Source organism: Panicum virgatum, chromosome 9K (genome assembly GCF_016808335.1).
Source record: "Panicum virgatum strain AP13 chromosome 9K, P.virgatum_v5, whole genome shotgun sequence".
Taxonomy (NCBI): Eukaryota; Viridiplantae; Streptophyta; class Magnoliopsida; order Poales; family Poaceae; genus Panicum; species Panicum virgatum.
In genome coordinates, this window is record NC_053144.1 from 17,101,720 (window position 1) to 17,118,724 (window position 17,005).

The 17,005-nt window shown below is 48.1% G+C and overlaps 3 protein-coding genes and 1 long non-coding RNA gene across 5 annotated transcripts; 1 reads left to right on the top strand and 3 right to left on the bottom strand.

Moving 5' to 3' along the window:
- Window positions 1-5,115: 5,115 nt before the first annotated feature.
- On the bottom strand, window positions 5,116-7,807 carry LOC120650477. 2 transcript variants are annotated; one of them, XM_039927625.1, is made up of 4 exons: window positions 7,676-7,807; window positions 7,040-7,177; window positions 5,737-5,834; window positions 5,116-5,509 (listed from the first exon to the last, which is right to left on the bottom strand). In XM_039927625.1, exons 1-3 carry the CDS (start codon window positions 7,748-7,750, stop codon window positions 5,778-5,780), a joined length of 270 nt encoding a protein of 89 aa, XP_039783559.1. In that variant the 5' UTR covers window positions 7,751-7,807; the 3' UTR covers window positions 5,116-5,509; window positions 5,737-5,777. The 2 variants fall into 2 exon arrangements, with proteins under 2 accessions (XP_039783559.1, XP_039783558.1); XM_039927624.1 differs by having other exon boundaries at window positions 5,116-5,546.
- A 170-nt stretch (window positions 7,808-7,977) lies between these two features.
- Window positions 7,978-9,427, top strand: LOC120650478 (BTB/POZ and MATH domain-containing protein 1-like). The gene has a single exon (XM_039927626.1). The coding sequence runs from the start codon at window positions 8,086-8,088 to the stop codon at window positions 9,145-9,147; it is 1,062 nt and encodes a 353-aa protein (XP_039783560.1). The 5' UTR covers window positions 7,978-8,085; the 3' UTR covers window positions 9,148-9,427.
- Window positions 9,428-10,155: 728 nt separating this feature from the next.
- On the bottom strand, window positions 10,156-12,284 carry LOC120647767 (QWRF motif-containing protein 3-like). Its single transcript, XM_039924613.1, has 5 exons — window positions 11,118-12,284; window positions 10,869-10,985; window positions 10,559-10,648; window positions 10,346-10,453; window positions 10,156-10,245 (listed from the first exon to the last, which is right to left on the bottom strand). The coding sequence occupies exons 1-5, from the start codon at window positions 12,282-12,284 to the stop codon at window positions 10,156-10,158; spliced, it is 1,572 nt and encodes a 523-aa protein (XP_039780547.1).
- A 692-nt stretch (window positions 12,285-12,976) lies between these two features.
- Window positions 12,977-14,778, bottom strand: LOC120650479. The gene is made up of 3 exons (XR_005665611.1): window positions 13,849-14,778; window positions 13,672-13,753; window positions 12,977-13,564 (listed from the first exon to the last, which is right to left on the bottom strand). It is a non-coding gene; the product is annotated as an uncharacterized LOC120650479 (long non-coding RNA).
- Window positions 14,779-17,005: the final 2,227 nt, after the last annotated feature.

Sequence of the window (17,005 nt, forward strand, 5' to 3'; positions counted from 1 at the left end):
CCCCTTCCCCTTGGCGTCGGCCTCCGCCTTGTAGAGGGCGTAGGAGATCCAGCTCATGACCTCGGGCGCGAGGCAGGCCACGAGCTGCATCGGCCGGTACAGGGACGGCCACGTCACGTACCAGTCGCCGCTCCGGACGGCGTCCAGAGCCACCTCGCAGAGCGCCTCCACCCGGCCCACCGGGAACACCCCGATCTGCGCCTGCAAATCAAACCCCACGCGTCTCAAGGTTAATTATTGGTGGTCAGAGTTTAATTAAGGCCGTGTTTAGATGTTTTTGTAAAAAAAAATTTGCGATGGAATTTTACTAATTTGAAGTATTAAATGAAGTCTATTTACAAATTTTTTTGCACAGATGGATTGTAAATCGCGAGACGAATCTAATGATGCTAATTAATCCACGATTAATTAATAATTAGAGGATAATTACTGTAGCATCACTGTTGCAAATCATGGATTAAGTAGGCTCATTAGATTCGTCTCGCGATTTACAGCTCATTCAAACAAAAAGTTTTGTAAATAGACTTCATTTAGTACTCCATACATGTGTCGAAACATTCGATGTGATGTTTTTTTTTTGTGTTTACGGGGTTTATGGGGTGGGAACTAAACAGGGCCTAAGTAATCCCCAACACAACTCCAAAATTTCTGGTAACCGACAGCCGCCTCGTCCAACGCGTCGCCTGGTAAGTGACGTGTATGACCACATAGTTTGGACACCGTGTCTAGCACACACCGTCAATTTGATGTTGAAGGATATAGCTCGAAGGCCTGAACATGGTGTTATGATCAAGCAATGCAAGCGAATTTCAAATTGGTTACACAATCATGGTCAGTTGAATACAATGATGAGGAACGCAATCGGTGGTGAGTTGGTGAAGTGGAATGCCACTCGATTTGGAACCAACTACATGTTCCTAGAGAGCATCTATCGGAAACGCGATCGTTTCATGCAGTGGATGGCATCTACTGAGTTCCAACACAGCAAATGGGCGAATACTGAAGAAGGTAGATTTACTCATGCAAGTTTTTCAAATATGGAGTGGTGGGATGCAATGAAATATATCATCAACACGGTTCAACCAATATACAAGTTTCTCCGCTTCGCTGATCAGGACAAGAAGCCGAACATGTGCGAAGTTGTAATGGCCTACCAGAATATGAAACAGGAGCTGTGGTCTTTCTTTGGAACAAATATTTCAACCCTGAAAGAGTATATTGAGGTGGTGGACGAGAGGTTGGGTGACGTGTTCATAGGCACGTATGTGGGTCCAGGTAAGCACACACGAGTTATCTATTTTTAAACTCTATCGAACTACAAAAAAGCTTATTGAAGTGATTTATATTTTGCAGCTGCTGTCCTAAATCCGAGGTATGCATATACGATGGATCCAACTCAACAAATGTTTCGTGGTCTCAAGGATACATTTCAGCGCATGACGGATCTCCAGAGCGCCGTCCAGGCATTGCAGGAGTTTGACGTGTTTCGGCAGAAGGTTGGCGAGTATAGCAGTGAAATGACAATGCGGATGGCGATGGACTCAAAGACATCCCCAAGTAAAAGTTACTCCGTATGAAATTGTTGTTTTCTCTATTCGAATATATTGCTTACATACTCGGTTGCACATGCAGCGTCATGGTGGATGATGTTCGGATCAAGTACTCCAAAGTTGTAGTACCTTGCCATGAGACTCGTTTCACAATGTTGTTCGTCCAGTGGATGCGAGCGGAACTGGTGTACTTTTGCCTTGCTGTATACAAAGGTTCGCAATCGGTTGTCGCACAAGAAACTTAATAAGCTTGTCTATGTCAACTACAACCTTCGTCTCCGACTTGAGGAGGTATCCGGCCCACTGATGCGTGAAGAAGGTGATTTCATTGACTAGCTGTCCCATCTTTCTTTCTATGATGAGAATAATCCGGTGCGGGAATGGATGGAATATGGTAGATCTAACCGGGCTCCAGTTCTGGACGAGGATGATGATGACGGCGACATCCCTCTCCCGTCCCATATTGTCAGAGATCAAATAAACGAGTCAGATCTACGTGAGGCTACGGGGAATGATTCCATCAGCGATTGGGCATGTACAAATATAGGTGACACTCACCTAGGGAAGAGAAAGTTGCAGAAGGGAACTAAGAAGGGTGACCCGAAGCGTCGAAAAGGCAAAGGAACATCAAAACCAGTGAGCAGCGACACCGAGACTGATGATGGCAAAGGTGAGCGTAGTCCTCCATATCAGGAGTCTGAGGATAGCAGCTCGGCCGATGATGGTGATGATGGTGACGGTGCTGAGCCTGATGCTGGTGGTGGTGGTAGTGGTGCTGATGCTGCTGCTGGTGGTAGTGTTCGTGCTCGTGGTGTTCGTTTCACAGGTATACATTGCACATACAAATAGACACATATTTCTGACTATTGACTACTAATTATGAAATATGGTTGATTGCAGGGGAGACTCAGTTCACACATGCTACTCAGGACACCGACCATGGAGCACCGCAATCGCAGAGGAGAACAGGTGGACCAACAGACTATGATAGTCCACAACACTCTTGTTCCTCCTACAGCGATTCGAGGCACTCTTTTCACTATCCCATTCCTGACATCAGCATGCAGCCACCGACGAGATGGGTGTACGAATGGGAAGACCCCCATTTTTACACTATGTTAGTTCAGGAATGGCAGACAACATCGGCGTGGACGGGCCAAACTTGGCAACACTACAAGGCTGAGCTGCTTAGAGTGCGAGGTATCGCTTTGATGTCCAACGCCGAATACCAAACCGCGTCCCAAATGGGGGTCTTCCCATTTCTACGTTGAACTTTCGTTTCATGTGTCTAGGTGTATGACTCTGTATTTGTATGCACGCTTATTACTATTGTATTTGTATGTATGATTATAACTTATTGCTTTGGTATGGTCATTTACATTAAAATGTGCATAGCTCATGCCGAAATTTTCTTTTATTTTACACCGGGATCTATTTTTCAAGCGGCGGAAAACTAACCGGTATACCGGTCCAACCGGCCGGTATACCGGTATAACCGGCCGGTTTACCGGTTCGAGCTGCCCCTCCCACATCACCGGTATACCGGTCCGTACCGTTTGAACGCCGAGATTTGAATTCAAACAAATTCAAACGGAGTTTTGTCCGGTTCCGACCGGTAACCGGCCTAACCGGACCGGTAAACCGGTACCGGAGCTCGGCGGTTAGGCCGGTCCGGTCGGAAATTAAAACCCTGCCACCCACCACGCTTGAAGGCGTGGCGGTAGACAATAGCGGCATGTATCGGTAAGTTTGGTGTACTTGCTGAGACCGTGTCTGAACACATTTTTCATTAAGAGAGAAAGAGTTTTGAATACAAAAGAAAAAGGAGTGGTTTCGGAGAAGTGAAACCATCCCACAAAGCCCTAGGATGCTACACTGGTACAACTACGCGATCCGCTGACCTATCTAAAGGAACTAAATAACATTCCAGGCACCTAAACCCCGCCCGTAGCCAAAAACAAAATCTCATCGACCTCGAGCTACGTGGTAGTAATTTTCCAGGATCATACGACCACACCGTCGACATCCACTCGGAAGAGTATGGGTGGCCATTCATTACTTCACTTGCCGCCGGAAACCACGGGATCCACTGTATTCTAGAGACAGAAATTATTCTAGAACAAAATAAAATATTTTAAAATAAGATAAAAATATTCTAGACATAGAAATTATTCTGGAACAAATTAACATATTCTAAGATAAAAAATATTCTAGAGATAACAATTGTTTTGGAACAAATAAAAATATTTTAGAAGAAAAATATCATCTACATATAATCAAGTGTGATAGTATGGCTTTCACGTGCTATGAATAGACGCACCCGCTAGAGCGGCTTCTCCCTTAAATAGCGGTCCTACAGTGCTTCATGAAGTTGCAGCTTTAACCATGCAATGAAAATAACAATGGAAAAGTCCGATTTACACCATCCACTATCGCAAAAAGTCTGATTTTCAAGCTTCAACTTCAAAACCGGATGACGGAGGCCATCCAACTGTCGAAAACGAGCAAATTTGGCTCTTGGGTGGTTTTGAAGGTGGTTTTGTATTTTTTAAATAAATTAAAAAAAATCCTAGTTAGATCTAAAAATCAAAACTGATTCATCTTAAATCAGAAAAATAGAAACCTATATATTATTGCTATATTTGAATCTTAGTTCTTTTTTTTGACAAAGATCACCTGCTTTTATAGAAAGCAAATAAAGTTTGGATACAGACTTTTGTTGGGGATAACAATGTACAAGGAATGTACAAAACAAAGCCGCTAGCCTAGAGCCCGAAGCTCTCTCAGTAGGAAAAAAACAGAGCGACAAGAGTCTTTACACACGCCTCCAGCCAGGCACAGAAGGAAGGACTAAAGGCTCTAGAACCACCAGTCTTCAGTGTGAGAAGTCCTTGACTCTTCATAATCTTTCAGCCACTGCTCCATGGTTGAGTATAGCGGCACCAACTTCTCCCTCTCAGATCCCCACAACACATTGACCATTCTCCAAAAAGAATTGTATCTTATATAGGATAAGAATAACTACAGGTCACCAAATATTATGAATATAAAAAATCGAATCTGAATAACTGGCAAGTACCATGCTAATAGAACGATTATATTTTTTAAAAAATTGATACCCTTTTCATATTTTTTTTGATTTAAAATAAATTACTTATAAATTTTATTTTAAATTTGAACATTTTTTATTCTAATAAAATGGAAACCACCTTTGAAACCACCTAAGGAGCTAAGTTAGCCCGATTTCAACAGTTGGATGGCCTATGTATCCGGTTTCGTAATTGAAAATTAAAAATTGGACTTTTATGATAGCTCAAAGCCATAAACATCGCAAGAGACTCGTCTAGTCACCTGGCTAATTCAAGCTGAGCTCCAAGCAGTTACGCAGCTCCAAGAAGATAACGTAAAATTGTTCCTGTGTAAACTACCTTAATCAAAACTACTACATACCTGGATACAGTTGAAACAGATACTATGTGGAACGATTTAAGTTTGCGTCAATTCAGAAATGTATTACACTTTGAATTTCACTTGGAATGCTTCATGCCTAATTGTGATAAGCATAGAGGACATGACCTTCTCACTGGAATTATGTTCCCACCACATCAATTACAACAAGAATGAACCATCCTTACTACCGGTGCATGTTCTACTACCAGAGAACTAAATCCAGAACTTCCTGAATGAAAAGTGAGCAAGAGTCCAACTAGGCAACATTGGATACCATAGTTATTTAGCAGACTTATAATCTTTTATAAGTTCATTTACAGTTACAACCCTCCGATCTTGTACAACTGATTGTCTATGATACAATACAATACTGTTCCGCCCATTCCACATCGTCCATGCCAAGAGGAGCAGAGCAAACCACACTCTCACGCAAAGGTTCCCCACAACCTATGGTGCAGAAAGCAACGGGATCTCCTTGGCTTTGAAAGCTATTGCAAATATGGTATTAGCTGCATAATAGTACAAATATCAGAACACTGCGCTCACCTGCAAGTGAAATGGCATTATTAAACCATGATCACTCAAAGTAAGATATATTTCTCATTGATAAAAATTATTAATAATTCGGGGTGTAGTGAAACATAAAATGAGAGCAACCAGTATACTTTTAATCATATATGACCCACATTCAAAACTGATGAAATTGAAAAAAAATATGTTATCAAGTTTAAGTTACCTAGCAGGGCTAAAATATCAACTTATCATCGAGGAATCACTTTAGATTGAAAGGCTTGCAAAAAGAAGTTCAAGTTCCTCATCTTGGGATGTCGTCCTCTGCAATAAAGAATTTAAAAGGTGAAAACGAGAATTTAAAAAAAAAATACTTGATAAGCAATCAAATACAAGCACATATATTCCAGAAGCTGAGGAGGACAGAATATTGAGAAGCAGATTCTATTTGGTTATTTGGTTAGGATAACATATATCATTCTAGTTACTCGATAAAATTAGTTTTGGTTATAACTTAGAACTATATTAATTTTTCCTGCAAAAAGGAAAATGTCGAAGTAGCTGTCACAATTTTTGAGTTTTAAGGAGACAAGCAAAGAAGGCTAAAGAAAATATGGTCTTATCAAAGATAAACCTAAAGAGTCAAGTAATCATTAATGCTCAAGAGAAACTATCCTTCATGTTGGTGCAAATAGGGCAACCAGACTTTTGCTCAAAAAAGTTCAGTTTTAAACAAAGAACAAAACTAAGTAGACTACAGAAAGTATAGGAGGCTTCTGTCCGCCTCCATTCCCAACTGGTTTAAGTGACAGATTTTGCCTGTGGAACACTCTGACATGAAACCAATTGTAGTTTCAGCCCTACTATCCTTTTCGCATGTGGAACACTCTGACATGAAACCAATTGTAGTTTCAGCCCTACTATCCTTACTAACCTAAACAAGGTTAATCAGAACAGCAAGTGCTAATCAGGACAGCCTATACTAAAGCCCCACACTTCCACTAGGGTATAAGTTTGCCACTTGACTCACAGGAAATTCAATTAAACCACTGGTTATTCTCTTGTTACATCCAATGAATTTCTTAATTATTTGTAGTAAGGCAAGTGAGTATCACTACGAAAGAACTTAGTATGGCTATAAAACATTTCAACAACCACTGCTGGGCATGACACACTTTCATTTGGTCCTGGGACTAGTTCTTCCAAAACAGCAATCCAACTGTATGTTATTTTCAATCTAAATCATGAGAAATAAAATATAAGCATCCTCCCAATTCTAGAAATACACAGCAGCAATCTTGCTCATCATTCGATTGTGACGAGGCATATTAGCAGCATTTTCCCTGCAGTCAAATCTTGAAAAACTAGGGGATATCTAACTGCAGATCAAACTTTTTTATGCTGAGATAGACAAATTAACAGGACAATGCACATATTAGTATCATAGACTTAATAAAAGAAAGGAGGATCATACATCACAAACGACTGGAATAACTCAAATCCCTCATCCAGAATGTAGAGGTGCTCACCTTGATAGACAACAGATGTCGAAGTTTGTTTAGCACCTTCATGCGGTGTATAGCATAGGAGCTATGGGCTGGTAGCTTGTTAACCTGTGCTATCTCGGCATCCACGGCAGCCTCCCTATCCCCTTTCTGCGCCCCATTCTGCTCGCTAGCAAAATCAGCTTTTAATCAGTGAGCTACAGGACAATCTTATCAGCTAAAACTAGACACTGAGTAGAAATTCATGCATCCCAACCTAATACCCTGCTGATATGCAAAATTGAAGTCCCACAGGACATATAAGTAAGCTTAACCTTAACCACCAAGATTCTCTCACGCAACTTAGTAGCAGCATATGAATAGCACTCTATAAAAAAAAATTCAGTAACGAGATTTCACCAGGGACGAAGCAGTGCCTCTTTCGATTCATCCCAAACGATTCCCTGCCTCTTGATCCCCAATAGGGATGGAATAATAAGCAGCGGCGCAGAGCCATAGAACATAGCAACAGGATGCGATTAGGAGGCCAGGAGCACAGCATATTCCTAGCTCCTCAGGGCTAGATAAACAGCGCAAGACCTAGATTCCACCAAGGAGGCAAGGCAACAGAACCACGGCAAGGAGATCGGGGCCAGCGAAAGGCGAAGAAAAAAAGAATACCGCAGCAGAAGCGGGGTTGGTGGCGAGGGTGGTGGTGCCGCGGTAGAAGGGCGTGGTGCTACCTCCCCCTTCCATGATCCGATTCTTCGAGCGGCGATTGATGCCTGTGGAGCGCAACGATAGGGAGAGAAAGAGAAACTGCTGCTGATCGACAGGTGGCATCTCTCGGCCCAATAACCGAAATTGGGCTTCCCAATAGCCCAATAACGAATGGTATGAATAGGCCCAAATGGTCCCGACGGCCCATCAGAAGAGAGGCCGAGGAGCCTTCCGAGCGAAGGAAGGCGGCGGCGACTCCTACCAAAAAAAAAAAAAAGCAGCGGCGACGGAGCTAAGTCTGCGAATCCTGCGCCGCGGCGAAGAGTTAGGGGTAGTGAGAGCGAGAGATTAGTCAGGCTCGGCGGCTTGCCATGGCTTCCAGGGCTGGCGGCGGCGAGCCGTCGGGGTCCGCCTCGGCCATCCTCGCCGACACCGCGAGCGGGTACCACATCCTCAGGATCGACGCCTACTCCCGCACCACCGCGACTTCCACAGGGGAGTACCTCAACTCCCTCCCGTTCACCGTGGGCGGCCATCGCTGGCGCATTCGCTACTACCCAACGGCTTCACACCAGGGCACAAAGATTACATCGCTTTTCCTATATCTCGACGAAAGCGTCACCGAGGCAATAAAGGTGCAACTCAAGTTTCGTTTCGTCGGCAACGTGGCGGAGCAGGCATTGACACTGGGAGTGGTACACAGCTTCATCAGCTACTATGCTTGGGGGGACTATGAGTTCATCAAAAGGAAAGATTTGGAGAAGTCCAAGCATCTCCAGGACGATTCTTTTGCCGTTCGGTGCGATGTGGTTGTTACCGGCGAATTCCGCGCAGAGGAGGCGCCGGTGGTCACCACTCCAGCCTCTGTCTCCGTGCCTTCTTCTGACCTGCACAAGCATCTTGGTGATCTCCTCCATTCAGAGAAGGGTGCCGACGTGGTGTTCGACGTTGCCGGTCAGACGTTCGCTGCACACCGGTGCGTGCTCGCAGCACGGTCACCTGTCTTCAGCGCAGAGCTCTTTGGTGTGATGAAAGAGAGCGACACTGGAGTTGTGGTGCGCATAGATGACATGGAGGCTCAGGTGTTCAAGGCTTTGCTCTACTTCATTTACACTGACTTATTCCCAAACACGGCCGAACAAGATGAAGATGTTTTGTCTCAGCATCTACTGGTCGCTGCGGACAGGTACAACTTGGAGAGGCTGAAATTGTTATGTGAGCAGAAGTTGTGTGAGTATATTGATGTGGGTACTGGGGCAACCATCCTGGCTCTAGCAGAGCAACACCACTGCCATGGACTCAAGAAGGTGTGCTTCGATTTTCTCAGCTCTCCTGCGAATCTGAAGGCAGTGGTGACCAGCGATGGCTTTAAGCATCTAAGCAGAAGCTGTCCCTCTGTTATGGAGGAGGTGATTGGCATGCTCACTAATTAGTTCTTTGATGCCTAATTTCTTAGCAACTGCGGATGATCTTTTCGGGACTTCTGTCGTCAAGTAGTTTGGCAATGGTAGTGGGACTTGCAGTTGTGCACCCAAAGTTTGAAGAAGATTCTAAGTAGTTTCATCTGTTTGCACTTTGGTCAGTTGATTGCATCTGTGCAACTCTACCAATTAATGCCGGATGATTTTTTTGTCTGCTAACTTTTGAATCTCCACTGGAAGTTCATCGATGTGTCTGGCATAATTCTCTGGATGCAGCAGTTATTTTTCTTTATGCTATGCAGCAGTTATTTTTCTTTATGCTACTTAGAATTCATCAATGATCTACTTGTTAATCCAGGTGCATTTATGCTCTGACATCAGAGTATCAGACAGTTTGATACCAGGCAAGGTCATTGCTTCTCTAAGTCCCAGGTATTAGGCATAGCTAGTTACTTACTAGTTATATCTGATATTTTCATTTGATCATATACTTGATATATAATTCAGTTAACTCTGCTGAATTGCTGATTGATCTCTCCACTACTACTGTGTTTGTGTCGAATACTTGGACATTAGTTATAATAGGACCGAGTGTAGAGTTGAGTCAAACTCTCTTAAGTTCGATGCAAACAAATATGGGGGCAATTCCCTGTGGTAACTGCTGAGTCTACTTAGTAGCTGGCAAGGACAGAGCTAGAGCACGGTCTGGCCACGGATCACGATGGTTAAGATGTAGCCCGTGGTAAGTCGATACCCTGGACACATCAGAGTCTCTGTTGTTATGGTGAGTAGCTCTCATAGTTGACTGAACCTCATTAACAAAATTTTAATCTCAAAGACTGTCTTAGTATATTTTGGAAGGTCTTAAGAATTGAAGACCATCCTGGAGCAATATGGTTACATGATATTTCTCGTCTTTCTGATTTGATCTTACCCTTCTATGCACATCTGGATATACGGCTATGATGTAATGATTCTATTCTGGGTTCACTAGCAAAGCTAGCACGTCAGGAATTGGTCCTAGCATCCAAGTGCCTGAGTACAGTCCTCGGTCACAGCACTAGGTGATGACGACTGCACTAGATGGCAGCGCAAGCTCTGTTCCTTGACCTGCAGGTTAAGAGCAGCAATGAAAACATCGGTAAGAATTTGTGGTACCAAAATAACTGCGAGGCATCAACAACGAAAACATTGGTACAGTGCTACATACCTGCAGTGCAGAGACTTGGCTAAGAAGCTCGAGGCACTCCTGCAACAGAGCCTTCTCTTCGCTCGCCACACGCACCAGCTCTGAGATCACCAACGCCGTGTCCTTAGCCTAGGGGCAAAGACAGATTAAATCTCCACTGATCACCACGAACTGTGTATGAATGAGGACAGGCGCAGTATTGAGCTCGTTTTCATCACATATTTTGTCAGTTACCAGGGGACTGAATGATCTCGTCATCGCCTTGGTTGTCAGCGCGAGCTCAAGCGCTTGCTGTAGAATGGTCGCCAATGGCGGCAGCGATGCCTGAATGAACAATTTGCATTATTATGCGTGGAATTGTTTGAGGTTGCTGTCTGTTGGCATTATGTTAGGAGTAGAAAGCATATTTCTGATACACTTCAGGACTATTTTTACTGTATTTTACTAGGGACAAAAAAAAATTTACAAAAAAAAAAGAAATTCATTGTTCAAATGCATCTCCATATGCAACAGAAATTGCAAGCATTAGTCGAAAACCGAATACCTTGGCACCATTGGTGAGAGGAATCCTGCAAACGGCTGCCCGGGTGCACCCGATGGTCGACGCCAGGGCAGCGGTGTGTTCGGTTTCCACCTTCCCCCAGCTCTCCAAATCTTTCATCTGCGGGGTTATCCACCATCTCCTCAGATTGACAGAATTAAATTAAATTATCGAGGAATACAAATTTTATAGAATTTATAGAATTGGCAATACAAATTTTATAGAATTGCAAATTTGAATTTGTATCTGAACCTGGAAAGAGAGCACGGTGTTTAGCTTAATCTTCTGCTTCTCCTTCTCTAGCTGCAGCCGCTTCCTCGCCACCTTCCCCCTCACCTCCGACACGCTCGCCCACGCGCCCATCAAGTCCAGCTCGGTGCTGGCCTGCTTCCTCTTGCGCACGGCGTCGGCCGTGGCGTTCGCGAAGCGCCACTGCAGGAGGCGGCAGTGCGCCATCCTCATCTGGTGCCCGACCTCGGAACCGCCGCCTCCGGTGCTGCTCCGCGACGACGACACCGGCGAGGACAGCAAGGTGGCCGCGGCCGCGGCAATGGACGCGTCCTCGGCGGCGTGCTTCCTCCGGTGGAAGATATGGCCCCACCCGAGGCTGATCAGGCTCTTCCTGCCCTTGGCCTCCGGCACCGCGGGCAGCGTCGTCGTCGCCGCCTTGAGCGGCGAGCCGCTGCGCCGCCCCGGCGAGAGCGCCCACTGCGTGTTGCTGGAGCCGAGCAGGCGGACCGAGCTCGTGCGCGGGAGCAGCGGCGAGCGCAGCTTCGAGGCCGCCGTCCTCGTCGCGGTGGAGGAGCCCCTGGAGGCGTCGCTGCACTCCGACCCGGAGCTGGCGGCGTCGGCGGCGGCGTCCAGCGACACGCCGCCGTTGGCGAGCCTGCGGAGGTCGGACGGCGCGACGCGGCCCGGGGTGAGCGTGACGCCCGCGGGCTTGGTGGACGGGAGGAACCGCATGGACCGGCCGAACGCGTGGCCGCCGCCGCCCTTGCCGGCGGCGGAGGACCTCCCGATCTTCCGGGCCTCGGCGTCCGCGTCGGCGAAGCGCGGAAGCTCGGTGCAGCTGCGCTGCCGGGAGAGCGCCTGCGGCGCGTCATCTCTGGCGAGATGGTCCGCGAGCGTGGCGGCCACGGACGACGGCGGCGGCGGCGACGCGGAGGACAAGGGTGACGGCGCGCGCGGGGCCGCCTTGTTCTTTCCGCTCTTGCCGCCGCCGGAGGACGAGGACGATGGCCAGAGCACGCGGGCGATGGAGGCCGCGCCCGCGCCGCCGGAGGCCGGGGCGGCGTCCGATCGCGAGACGGAGCGCCGGGCGCTCTGGCGGCCTGGCGAGAGCGCGGCGGCGGGGAGGGGCGACGACCGGCCCGGGAGCTCCGTGCCGGAGGCGGACGCCCACCGCTTCGACGACGACATGGCCGCGCGCGCGGTGGCCAGCCAGCTAGCTAGTAGCTAGGCCCGGGACAACCTGCACGCGCGCGCCCACGCCTGGTATGCGTTGGATAGGCTAGGGGCCTAGGGCTACCGATGCGATGGTGCGCGCGCGTTGGACGCAGCCATTTGGCCGGCCGCTAGCGGCCGAGAGAGCGAGGCCGGCCGCCGGCGTCCGAGGACGCGACCGGGTCAGCCGTGCTCGCCGCCGTGCAGGACACCGGACGCGGCGTGAGAGACAAATGGAGGAGCTCCCTCGACGTAATCCGGGGTCTGAAGAATGCGACGGCCGCGTTTACAAGGCAATCCACGAAGAAGTTTTTCTAGAAGTGGCGACGGTTTATGGCTCGACGCTTGGAGCTCTGCGCACGGAGGCATCGACATGGTGGGAATCGATGCAACAAAAACTGCACGAGATCTGAACGGGGAGGAAACAAATCATATAAATCCATTTACAAACATGCTGCGATATGATGCCTGGGAATCTCCCATCTTGTAGTCAAAATAGAGTGCTGGGGATATTGCTGCTCCTATTATAACCCTCCAGAATTCCAAAGTAAAATTTATTCATCGGTATTATGAAAGATATGCAGATTTGACGAAAGGGTAGGGACCCATGTTTTTGCATGAAGGTTTGATGAAGGCTTTTGCAAACCAATAGAGTACGGCACAGAACGGATTTTTCAAACCACAGCTGCGCATAAGGATTCACCACCAAATCAGCAGATTTTCACGAGGCACGGCTCCACCTCCACTGCAACCCTTGGGAAGTATAGATAGAAAGGTCACATGAATTGCGCGAGCCTCTCCCCCTCTTCCTCTCCTCTCCTCTCCTCTCTCATAAAAAAAGGCAGATACATGAGCAATGTTGTGCATTTTATCTACAGAGTTGACCAAAGTTAGCTTCGTGGTATGAACACCTAAGCTGCTTCCCTAAGCAGCGGCACCTTGGTATGCACTTCGACACACCTATGCCAACAATTTGATTTTTGCGATTTGGATATGGCTGTGCGCGCAGTCCACATGAAGTCAAGGCATTGAATATTTTGGAACCAGGAAGGAACCAGCTGGGCTTCTGATATTTTAATCCGAACCTTAACCTTGGCAAAATTCCTTTATAATCACTTCTGAAAACATCAGCATCATCATGATTTAAGCTTGTTCTAAAGATGGGTTGCTCTTCTGATGATTGGGTCTGCTGACGAACCTTCTGCGTATGCTTCCAAGGCTGAGCTTTATGAATTTGGTCCCATACTCCCATCATCCTGAAGCAGTAACAGTAAGTGACAGGAATTTATGCAGGGAGAAGCAAAAACTGACCGCATTTTTAGCTGTAGTTACTAAAAAGATATGGTGCTAAGTTTTAAGTCACCTGCGGGCTGCGGCTTCTGAAATATAAGATCAGCTATCTTGAAAGGAACCATATAAGAAGGAAGATTAGAATGCAGTGTGGCCTACAGTTGGGTGAAAAGAGTGGTTGAGAGGTGGTCTCTTAAAAATTAGAAAGGAAGCAAAGATTTTTTTTCACAGAAATAACTATAAATAATACCAGGCTTTTGCAAAGGATTGCCTGTTCCGCTTGAGATATCAGAACCTGAGAAGAGCCACATAAAGACAGTTCAATGATATCATTTCGTAAACTAAAATACATTCTATTTGACAAGAAAACAATGATATCAATAATCAAGAAGATGCCAGATAAATTTAAGTGCACGATACACATTATATTTAGCTTTTCAGGTGGTTGAAAAAATCAATTTCTGAAAGAAAAGGAAACCATATAACCAAATGAAGTGAAACCATATCAGCATTTTTGCTAGAGTTCTGTGCAAAGACACTTGTGGATGCATGCATGCAGACAAAGGAGAGGAGTTATCATTTACATCTCACCTGTTTAATTCTTTCATCTCCAACTCCATGCACAGATTTCAGTAGATTCTCTAAGGAACCTATTTAACTTTTTTTTTTTAAATAAACGTCATTGCTGTGCTTTTGAAACCTCAAAAAATAATCAGGGTGACAGATATGCTGAATGCTCCTTAAGAAAAGCTTGACAAGCAAGAGTAAACAGGTGAATGATCTATAAAAGACAGGTGGATTCATGAAGGGACCTTGGTAATCTTTTCACTATGGCACAGTGATCAATCAATTTGCTACAGCATACAAATCTTAAACTAATTAATCAAGATTTAATAATAGTCTTCAAGTGCAACTCAACATCTCCGATCCCCTCAACTCCTGCAAAAGAAAGTGTTTCCAGTCACATCATAAGCATCTCCCGGTCAATGGGTTCCAGCAAAGATAAATTCATATTGCAGGAGAGAATGATGAATGTATTCCACCAAACCCTAGGAGGGTGGGATATATAGATCCTATACATAGGCCTCTAGATGGGCCTCTATACATGGGCTCACATATACACCAACACCCCCCGGCAGTCTGAACTACCGGCGCAGCGGTGTTCAAGACTGGATAACAAGAAAGCCAACACCCCCCTCGCAGTCTGAACTACCGGCGCAGCGGTGTTCAAGACTGGACAAGAAGAGAGTACAAAGAGTGTACAAAGGGCAAATACCCCCCCGTAGCCACAACTAGCCACTTGCTATGTTGAGGCTGGAGCGAAACTCCGAGAAGGTCGAGGAGGGTGAAGATGTCGGCAAACTAGAAGGTAGTCGGACATGGAGTACCCGAACATCGCCGATGGCGACTCTGTCGCGCACGAAGTGCAGGTCGATCTCCACATACTTCGTCCGCTGGTGCTGGACGGGGTTGGTGGAGAGATACACGGTGCTGACGTTGTCGCAGTAGACGAGCATGCTCTTGGCGAGCGGGTTGTGGAGCTCCGCCAAGAGCTGTCGTAGCCAGGACGTCTCCGCCACGCCGTTAGCGACAGCCCGGTACTCCGCCTCGGCACTGGAGCGGGAGACAACCGGCTGCCAATTGGACGACCAAGAGACCAGGTTGCCGCCCAGGAAGACGGTGTAGCCGGAGGTGGAGCGACGAGTGTCCGGGCAGCCAGCCCAGTCAGCGTAGGTGTAGACCACCAGCTCAGCAGAGGACGAGCGGTGAAGCAGCAGGCCGAGGTCCACAGTGCCACGGACGTAGCGGAGGAGATGCTTCGGCGCCGCAATGTGCGACTCCCGAGGATCATGCATGTGGAGACAGACCTGCTGAACAGCGTGAGGTCCGGCCTGGTGAAGGTGAGGTACTGCAAGGCGCCGGCCAGACTCCTGTAGGCAGTATGATCAGTCACCAGATCACCCAGATCAGCAGACAGCTTCGCCTGAGTGTCGACAGGAGTGGAGCAGGGCTTGCAATCAGTCCTCCCAGCCCGCTCCAGAATATCGAGTGCGTACTGCCACTGGTGAAGGAGAAGACCAGATGGGCGGGGCTCAACAGTGACGCCCAAGAAGTTGTGGAGCTGACCCAGATTCTTCATAGCAAACTCCTGCTGCAGAGAGGAGACAACTGCTGACTGGAGGCTGTGAGCACAATGTCATCGACATAGAGCTGCAGATATGCAGTCTCATCCCCACGACGGTAGATGAAGAGAGACGTGCCAGACTTGGCCTCGGTGAACCCCAATATCAGCAAGAACGTGGCGAACCGAGAGTACCAAGCCCGAGGAACCTGCTTCAGACCATAGAGAGACTTGTTGAGCCGGCAGACCATATCTGGACGATTCGAGTCCACAAATCTTGGTGGCTGAGAGCAGTAGACAGTCTTTGATAGAGTGCCGTGAAGAAACGCATTCTTCACGTCCAGCTGGTGCACAGGCCAAGAGCGTGAGAGCGCAAGCGAAAGGACCGTGCGCACCGTAGCGGGCTTCACGACTGGGCTGAAGATCTCATCATAGTCCACACCAGGCCGCTGAGTGAACCCCCGGAGAACCCAGCGAGCCTTGTAGCGCTCCAGTGTGCCATCAGCCCGACGCTTATGCGTCTAGATCCACTTGCTAGTCACCACATTGCAACCAGACGGACGAGGCATGAGGTCCCACGTCTGGTTGGCAAGAAGAGCCGCGTACTCCTCTTCCATCGTGCGACGCCAGTGAGGATCCGCCAAGGCGTCGCGGACAGAGGAGGGTACCGGAGAAACCCGCGGCCTCTCCCTCGGTGGCGGAGAGAGTCGCGGCCTGAGACGCCCATCCGCCGAGTCACCATGGGATGGATATGCCGAGGATCCCGATGGATGACTGGCGGGTGGTTCACCTCCGGCTCGGCTCGAGAGGGAGCCGGAGGAGGCAGTAGGCGTCGCAGGAGCCTCCGAAGCAGGAGGTGGCGCCGGTGTCGGCGCCGAACGACGCCGGTACACCTGCACCGGCTGAGCGTACCGCTGCGGCGCCGGTGTCGCGCCGAACGACGCTGGTACACCTGCACCAGCTGAGTGTACCGCGCAGGTGCAGGGGAAGGCATCGGGGCCGCGCGTGGCGCGATCGCGGGCATCGGGGCCGCGCTCGGCGCAGCAGGGATCACCGGAAGCGGTGCCGGAGCGCCGGAAAAACCTGCAGGGAAAGGACAAACAAGTAACGGTGGCTGAACCACCGGGTCAGTCCGAAACAGAGACTTCAGCTCGGGGTCAGGAGAAGGAGTGGAGGAGGTGGAGTAGGGGGAATCCTACTCGTCAAAGACGACGTGTCGGGAGATCAGGACGCGGCGAGAGGTGAGGTCGAAGCATCGGTACCCCTTGTAGTCAGGGGAGTAACC

Coding starts and splice junctions, on each gene's coding strand:
- LOC120650477 (XM_039927625.1), bottom strand. CDS start 7,750: ATGGAAGGGGGAGGTAGCACCACGCCCTTCTACCGCGGCACCACCACC. Junction 7,178..7,675: donor CCAACCCCGCTTCTGCTGCG/GTATTCTTTTTT, acceptor GCTAGCGAGCAG/AATGGGGCGCAGAAAGGGGA. Junction 5,835..7,039: donor GACATCTGTTGTCTATCAAG/GTGAGCACCTCT, acceptor TCTTTATTGCAG/AGGACGACATCCCAAGATGA.
- LOC120647767 (XM_039924613.1), bottom strand. CDS start 12,284: ATGTCGTCGTCGAAGCGGTGGGCGTCCGCCTCCGGCACGGAGCTCCCG. Junction 10,986..11,117: donor ACACCGTGCTCTCTTTCCAG/GTTCAGATACAA, acceptor ATAACCCCGCAG/ATGAAAGATTTGGAGAGCTG. Junction 10,649..10,868: donor CTCTCACCAATGGTGCCAAG/GTATTCGGTTTT, acceptor TTGTTCATTCAG/GCATCGCTGCCGCCATTGGC.
- LOC120650478 (XM_039927626.1), top strand. CDS start 8,086: ATGGCTTCCAGGGCTGGCGGCGGCGAGCCGTCGGGGTCCGCCTCGGCC.